Source organism: Polypterus senegalus, chromosome 1, assembly GCF_016835505.1.
Source record: "Polypterus senegalus isolate Bchr_013 chromosome 1, ASM1683550v1, whole genome shotgun sequence".
Classification (NCBI taxonomy): domain Eukaryota; kingdom Metazoa; phylum Chordata; class Cladistia; order Polypteriformes; family Polypteridae; genus Polypterus; species Polypterus senegalus.
The window spans coordinates 18,862,361-18,871,411 of record NC_053154.1 but is presented as its reverse complement, the minus strand read 5'-3'; the positions used below and the strand labels follow the sequence as shown (position 1 = coordinate 18,871,411).

General features: G+C 42.2%; 1 protein-coding gene across 2 annotated transcripts in view; it reads right to left on the bottom strand.

Annotated features, from left to right (window-relative positions):
• The window catches only part of si:ch211-210p4.6 (malignant fibrous histiocytoma-amplified sequence 1 homolog), a 77,595-nt gene continuing 68,544 nt past the window's right edge, over positions 1-9,051 (bottom strand). For both annotated transcript variants that reach the window (XM_039744492.1, XM_039744500.1), the window contains one exon: positions 1-206. In XM_039744492.1, coding sequence (XP_039600426.1) covers positions 192-206 — 15 coding nt within the window. In that variant the 3' untranslated portion in view covers positions 1-191. The remainder of the gene's footprint in view (positions 207-9,051) is intronic.

Below are 9,051 nucleotides of genomic sequence, written 5' to 3'. Positions count from 1 at the left end.
ATACAAAATTCAAATTCACATTTATTGTTGCATGTACAAACTTTGGTGAAATTCGTACTCACGTGTTTGACCAGCAGACAACACGTTCAAGAAATATGACAGTCACTTCATTTCAGTTTTTCAGACAAACAGAGTCCAAATATTCTAATAATTTTTGACACTCTTCTTCCAAGTGGATCCAGATATCCGCTTCAGGAGTCAAAATTCTGAAAAGCAACGTGGCACAAATGAACTTCTTAGTTAACATGTTTAGTACAAGAAACAAAAGTTTATCAAAATGTTGAGGAGGAGGTGACATTTATTTCTATGTCACATTTAAATTTAGCTCAACGTGCTTTACAAGTTGTCAAAGAGGAAGTTACAAGAAAAGAAAAACAAATAAAATTAGGTAAAATGATAATATAGAAATAACAGAAAACAAAATCTGTACAAGGTTATGAAACATAGGCATAATAATTAGTAGAAGTGTACCGTCCTTATATACAACTAGGAGGCTCTGTCCCATGCTTGCTTCGTTCGTCAACCCAGCGCCCGCTATTTCGCGGATCTGCCGTTCGTGCACGGGAAAGCGGATGTACAATTAAAACCGATTGTTATTTTCATGGGAATTGTTACATATGCATAATAGACCTAACTATTTTACATTACAGTAAGTAACTAACCATAGTAAAATATAATAAAGTGAAAGTAAATTATGTTTCATATTGCATTAGAGGTATTCGTTGTGTCATATGTTTTCGTTCTGTTTGGCTTTGAAATTAACACGCAAATACTTTTTAAACTTACACTTTTACTGTAAAACTTCAGTAAAAACAATATTTGGAATTCACTTTTCATCAATATCGCATTGAGTCCGTGTTTGGACTTGCATCGTAACAATGCAATGTATAACTGCCCGTGAGAGAATTTCATTTCTTTCTCACTAATAAATAAAATGACCTTTTTGAATATTTACCCCTGTGATTTGTTAATTGTCATAGCAAAAGCTATTCTAACAGAAAAACTGTAAACGTTTTAATACGATAATAATATCAAGATCTCCTTTGGTGTCTAAAGGTGCTTTTCCACTGCATAGTACGGCACAGCACGGTTCAGTAAAGCTCACCTTGGTTCGGCTCAGTTCAGGTCGGTTTGCGTTTCGACTGCAGTTTAGTGCCGCTTTAGAGTGGGCGGGATTATTCACGTGTCGTTATAGTTGCGCCGCCTCTACTGCCGTGACACCGTGGAACTTTTACAACAACACGCAGACAACGACAACACTTTAGCTCGACGACGCGCAAGGGTAAGCATCTAAAAAAAGCACATCACTAGCTAACTTTTATCACTGTTGCAAAGCATAAAATGAACTTAACTGCCAGTGTAACATTAAAATGCTGATTCTGTATATTACAGAACTTCCACATTTTGCAAAAAAGTCGCCGCAACAGACCATCTGTTTGGACATTTAACCGTGCTTCAGAGTGGTGGGATGTGATTGTTCCCGGTTTTACAAACACTCAGTGGCTGGAGAACTTTCGAATGTCTGAAGAAACATTCATCCACTTATGCAACAAACTGCGTCCAGCGATGGAGAGACGGGACACAAACTTCCGCGTGTGTGTACCTTTAAAGAAAAGAATAGCCAGTGGCGCAGTAATGGCGATTTTCTCCGGCCAATCAGTGACCAGCAGAGTTTACCGCCACGTTTTGGTAGCGGTTGGCGCTTGGAACCTCGGCTGAGGTGGTACTAAAAAAAGGACCAGGTACTGTTCCCAGTGGAAAACCCCCCAAAAGGGAGCTGAACTGAACCGTGTCGTGCCGTACTATGCAGTGGAAAAGCGCCAAAATGTCATCCGCGGGAGATGTACTATGTTGCCTTTTGCCCGTTAAAATTTTACATCATTGCCATGTAACCAATCGACAATTTTCGTGTTACTCTATTTGACTTCATCGTTTCTCGGTGCTAGGATTGCCCATGTACTCATTTCTTCTGTTGATAACCTTTTTGGGGATGAAATTCAACAATAAGATTTGGACGTAATGTCTTCTTTTATTGGGAACTTAAAGTGAGGAAAACGTGAAAATTTACAAGAGCTGAGAATGCAGGAACTGTGTCTGACAAAAGCATTCACACCAATGAGAGGTGAGAGGACCGCGAAAAAAAAACTTCGGTTAAGCTGGAGAGAGAAAAAAAAAAAAACAAAATCTGCAAGGGGTCCAAGGTCAGAAGACCACCCAGCCGCCACTGAGTGAAAAATGAATGAGTCTACAATCATAGGCATCTACAGTCAGTCATTTTCTAACTCGCTTAGTACTGCACAAGGTCTTTGGTGGTGCTGAAGCCAATCCCTGCTAGCACACACACACACTCACACACATCCTAACCCCACACTAGAGCATATTTTTGTATCGCCAAGCCATCTAATCTGCATGTCTTTGGAAAGTGGGAGGAAACCCACACAGACACGGGGAGAACATGCAAACTCCACTCAGGAAGGACAAACCCCAGTCCCTTTACTGCGAGACTGTTGCACTATCACTGTGCCACCATGCTGCCTCATCCACAAAGTGATGCCTATAATAAAATTAGTGGGTAAACAAAACATAAAGAAGTCCAGCCTTCCTTTGTGTAATAAGGGGGCAAAGTTCACACTGCTATAGAATGCTTTGAAGATTGCCTTGAAAATCTCAGCATCCATAAAGCTCATAGACTTGGCCATACTGACTGACAGAAGGGCACAACCTCGTAGCTGTGTCATGTAGTGGTTAAGGCTTTGGACTTTAAACCTTGAAGTTATGGGTTCATATCCCACTACTGACACCACTGTGTGACTGTGAGCAAGTCACTTGACCTGCCTGTGCTCTAGTTGGAAAACCAAAAAGAAATGGAACCAATTGTATTTAAAATGTGGTAAGTCACCTTGGACAAAGGTATAGCGGTGCTACGTGATTAATGTCGTCATAAATCTATCTTGTGCTGAGTCCCGTCTTTCATAGCGTTGTCCTGTTTACATGGTCTGTGTGTATGTAAATATGCTCCTCTGGAAACAAAACGGGAAGGATAACACTGTGGAACTGTGGTCCCTCACGATAATTGGTCCTGTCAATCCCATCACCTGCATCCGGCCATTCACTATTTGAATGAAAGGACAGAAAGAAAAGATAGTGTGAGAGACGGCCGGCAGCTTATCCTGGCCAATACATCCAGGCTGCTAGTTGGAGTCCTCCCTGCAGCATGGAGGTGCCCCAGATTCCCACAGGTCATCATGGGCGATGGAGTGTGACTTCACAGTCCTGCTGGGTGCTGTGGGTGCCATCGGAGGACGCTGCAGGGAGACATCGGGATTTCTACTTTCCCTATAGCCCGGAAGTACTCCCAAGTCATGGGGATGGAAGAACTGAAGTACTTCCAGGCTGAAGAAAAATATGAGTCTTCAACCAACCCGGAATTGCTAGTGAATCACATGGACTGGAGGATAGAAGCACTTCCGGGTCAAGGACTATATAAAGGATTGTGGGAAACCCAGCAAGCTAAACCGGAGTTGGGAGGAAGTGTAACGGAGCTGTTGGGTGGAGAGGAGGATTTATTGTTTTGATTATTATTGTGTAGGTACTCTGTGCACATTATAAAAGAAATTAAAATTAATTCTGGTACTTTTACCTGGTGTCTGGACGTGTTGTTTGTGGGTTTGGAGGAGCAACAGTGCCCCCTACTGTCACAATAGACAGCCCATTCTACTAGACCACCAACTCACTACAGAGACAGGAGAAAGCACCGATCCAAATCATTCACACCTTTGTCTACCTGCCACTTTCAACGCCCAACAACAACATCTTTGCACTGCAAAAGCCTATGCCACGTACCGAGGATAAGCACGGTGAGACTGTTTCTTAATGTATGGGGAGGGGAGCAAACCATCATTTTCATCTGTGTACTTTCCCTAGGACTATTTTTCCAGCCGAACCAGGTTCACATACATTATCCATTTTCCGCTAAATCTTCTGGACTTTTATGTGCATTTCGTACTTTCTGTGTCTCTTATTGAGTTCGTGGTCAGTGTGGGATCAAGGGAGGATTTGTATTGTATATTAACTTCACTTTCTTTTTATTATTACTATCCGCCAGACACTTTTGAGGTTGAATGTTATGTTGGGACTGATTGGGGTGTGATATATATATATTGTTTGGAGTTTGTTCATTTCTTTATTTATCAATATATACTCACTTTATTATTTTACATACTGTTGGATTTTTGGCTTATTTTTGATCGTTGATTAGGGGAAGTTTATTTGGAAGGAGTATGGCTTGTCGGGTCTAACGTCCTCAACTTGCCAGGCTACGGGTCTTGGTGGTGTAGGTGCCGGTTTTGGAGAGCGAGTTTTTTTCAGGGTATTCTAGCTGGGTTTCTGCACAACACAGGGAGAGGAGGCACAAGACATCGGTCCCACCTAAGGGCATGAAAGAAGCACACACTTGTGGTGTGTCAAGTCAGGTGAGAGACAGAAGCGGCCTGGTAGAAAATGTACAAATCTTCCCCAGGACGCTAAAGAAAAGGACATCCAGTTTTATCCAGGGATGTGTGACCCCCCGTTAAGAAAGAACAAGAGAGTGGTAGCGGTGGGGCAATTTGCAAACAGTTCATTCTTTCATTGAGTCATACCAATCGATTAGCAGGCACAAACTAATCGATTCAGCGGAGCTCAACAGGAGCACATACAGTATGCAAGTACCACCTCTCTCATTTGTGATTCTCTTTCACTTCTCGTATGATTCTTTCAAGGTTGAACATGAACCAGACCTCTGTCACTGATGATTCTCTGCTCACCCCCTGCCTAATACTATCCCTGAGGTTCAGTATGGTGGTGGTGGCAGCACCAGGCTATGGGGGGGTGAAGGGACAAGTAGACTGGTCAGAGCCTTGGGAATGGTGAATGCAGCCAAATACAGAGAGGTCCTTGAAGAATCCTGCTCCAGAGTGCACACCACTTCACACTGGGGAGACAGTTCACATTTCAGCACTACAATAACACAAAGCATACAGCCAGCATAACGCTGAAGTGGCTTTGGGACAAGTCTCTGAGTGTCCTCGAGTGGCTCAGCCAAAGCTCAGACTTAACCACCATAGTATATCAATGGAGAGACCTGAAGATGGCAGTTTACAGACGCTTCCCATCCATTATATTGGAGCTTGAGAGGACCTGCCAGGAAGAATGAAACAAACTGACCCAATCCAGGTGTGCAAGGCTTGTACAGACTTACCAAAAAGACTTGAAGCTGGAATTCTGGCCAAGGGGCTTCCTATAATGTACTGAATTAAACAAAGGCTTTAAAACTTTTATGAATGAGGGATTTCAGCTTTTGGTTTTTAATAAATTTGCAAGCCTTTTTGAAAGCATGTGTTTACATTGTCATTATGGATTATTGAATGTACCTGTAGATTGAGGGCCAAAAATGGCAAATGTCTCCATTTAAAATCTACGACGCAATAAAGTGTGCAGAAAGTGAAGGGGTCTGAAAAATTGTGAATCCACTCTACTACAAGGAGGAAGTAAGGACAGCTATGAAGAGGATGAAGAATGGAAGGGCCGTTGGTCCAGATGACATATCTATGGAAGCATGCAGGTGTTTAAGAGAGATGACAGAGGAGTTTTTAACCAGATCGTTTAATGCAATCTTGGAAAGTGAGAGGATGCCTGAGGAGTGGAGAAGAAGTGTACTGGTGCCGATATTTAACAATAAGGGAGATGTGCAGGACTGCAGTATCTACAGGGGAATAAAACTGATGTGCCACAGCATGAAGTTATGGGAAAGAGTAGTGGAAGCTCGGTTAAGAATGGAGGTGATGATTAGTGAGCAGCAGTATGGTTACATGCCAAGAACGAGCACCACAGATGTGATGTTTGATCTGAGGGTGTTGATGGAGAAGTTTAGAGAAGGCCAGAAGGAGTTGCATTGCATCTTTGTGGACCTGGCAAAAGCATATGACAGGGTGCCTAGAGAGGAGTTGTGGTATTGTATGAGGAAGTCGGGAGTGGCAGAGAAGTACATAAGAGTTGTACAGGATATGAACGAGGGAAGTGTGACTGTGGTGAGGTCTGCGGTAGGAGTGGCGGATGCATTCAAGTTGGATGTGGGATTACATCAGGGAATCGGCTCTGAGCCCTTTCTTATCTGCAATGGTGATGGACAGGTTGACAAACGAGATTAGACAGGAGTCCCTGTGGACTGTGATGTTTGCTGACGACATTGTGATCTGTAGCAAGAGTAGGGAACAGGTTGAGGAGACCCTGGAGAGGTGGAGATATGCTTTAGAGAGAGAGGAATGAATGTCAGTAGGAACAAGACAGAATACATGTGTGTGAATGAGAGGAAGGTCAGTGGAATGGTGAGGATGAGGGGAGTAGAGTTGGCAAAGGTGGATGAGTTTAAATACTTGGGATCAACAGTACAGAGTAACGGGGATTGTGGAAGAGAGGTGAAGAAGAGAGTGCAGGCAGGGTGGAATGTGTGAAGAAGAGTGTCAGGAGTGATTTGTGACAGCAAGAGTGAAAGGGAAGGTGTACAGGATGGTAGTGAGACCAGCTATGTTATATGGGTTGGAGACGGTGGCACTGACCAAAAAACAGAAGGTGGCAGAGTTAAAGATGCCATGATTTGCATTGGGTATGACGAGGATGGACAGGATTAGAAATGAGGACATTAGAGGGTCAGCTCAAGTTGGATGGTTTGGAGTCAAAGTCAGAGAGGCGAGATTGCGTTGGTTTGGACATGTGCAGAGGAGAGATGCTGGGTATATTGGGAGAAGGGTGCTAAGGAAAGAGTCTCTGAGTTGTAGTATTAGCAAAAATTTGGGGGGACGCAGTGTGTTCAAGTTGGTATGTGACATCAGCATCGCTGTTTAGTATCAACATCTCCATAGTGACAAACACGCCTGTAAGAACAGCTGGCATCAAATCGCCAGCTCTTTGAAAGTGGACGTGGAAACATGCGAGATGAAATGGGAGTACAGATGCAGAGTAGAAAACGTCTGAGAAAAGATGTGGGGATTCAGTCATTACACGATAACGCAGTGTGACGGCATTGCCCCTCCAATACAAGCAATGCGTGTGCTTCAGTGTTTAATGAATGGATCGATGCGGTGAAGCAAATCATCAAATGTGAATGCTGACATATGAATGTCTTCATGGTGCTTTTCATGGGAGGCCGTTTAAACATTGAATCCATTTTCCTTGATATTGGCAGTGACGATGCTGATATTGTCAGTTTTAAATTTGATACCAAGTTTTTAAAATTTGATATCAAGGTTTTTACATTTGAAATCCAGTTTTTAAAATTTGATACTGTGCTTTTGAAACTTAATTTAAAAAAAGAGAGCTTAAAAGCTAATATATTATGACAGGCCATTTTAACAATTAATCCATTTTCCTTTTTATGAAAATTCATATCAGGCTTTTACACTTTTGAAATTTGATATTGAGCTTCTGAAATTTTATATCACATTTTTAAAATTTTATATCAAGCTTTTGAAATTTGATACCAACATCCTCAAACCTGATATCAGATTTCAAAATTGGAAAAAAATGAAATCCTAACTGATAGGATCTGTACAAAACTTTTTCAAAACCTGGCAGGATCTGATCAATAACATTCGAGAATAAGCATTTAAATTGAGGAACTGGATTCCCTCCCCTCTTTTTTATTCTATTTATTTTAATTAATTTATTTACTTACATATTTTTACAGTTATTTAAGTTTTACTCTACTGGCCTAGCTCTCTTTCTCTGCATCAGGAGTGGGCAGGAGGAGGAGTATAGAAACCTAATCAAGGACTTTGTTAAATGGTGCGACTCAAACCACCTACACCTGAACACCAGCAAGACCAAGGAGCTGGTGGTGGATTTTAGGAAGACCAGGCCCGTCATGGACCCCGTGATCATCAGAGGTGACTGTGCTGAGGGTGCAGACCTATAAATACCTGGGGGTGCAGCTGGATGATAAATTGGACTGAACTGCCAATACTGATGCTCTGTGTAAGAAAGGACAGAGCTGATTATATTTCCTTAGAAGGCTGGCGTCCTTCAACATCTGCAATAAGATGCTGCAGATGTTCTATCAGACGGTTGTGGTGAGCGTCCTCTTCTACGCGGTGGTGTGCTGGGGTGGCAGCATAAAGAAGAGGGACACCTCACGCCTGGACAAACTGGTGAGGAAGGCAGGCTCTATTGTAGGCATGGAGCTGGACAGTTTGACATCTGTGGCAGAGCAACGGGCGCTGAGCAGACTCTTGTCAATCATGGAGAATCCACTGAACAGGATCATCTCCAGACAGAGGAGCAGCTTCAGTGACAGACTGCTGTCACCGTCCTGCTCCACTGACAGACTGAGGAGACCCCACACTATGTGACTCTTCAATTCCATCCGGGAGGGGTAAACGTTAATATTATACAATGATATTGTCTGTTATACCTGCATTTTTATCACTCTTTAATTTAAGATTGTTTTTTTTCATCAGTTTGCTTCTGCTGGAGTATGTGAATTTCCCCTTGGGGATTAATAAAGTATCTATCTATCTATCTATCTATCTATCTATCTATCTATCTATCTATCTATCTATCTATCTATCTATCTATCTATCTATCTAGAATGACATTGACATCTAGTGAGAGAGCTAAGTGAATGTGCAAAGCAAAATTTCAGTTGACAACTTTTTGCGTATATTTTATTATTTTGAATTGGACTCTTAACCTGTCAGACTTCAGATTTGGTGCAGGTGACCTGGAGATCGAGATGTAAAATTATAGTGAGGTGCTGGTGCCAGTTGATCTGCTGCTGCCGCAACACCCCCACACAGCCGCTAACAGCCAGAGAGGTCTAAAACGCGGCAACAGGCATTTTATGGTGGTTTATATGAGAAACTATTGCTTTGTGTACTTTTCAGACAACTGAGTTATTTGGAAAAATTTTCAACCCTGGGAGAAAAGGAAAACAAATTAGCCCTAAAACAGTTAATACAGCAAAACCCCAATCTAGCATTTCCATGTTTAACATTTTTCCAACATTTTGCATTTTTT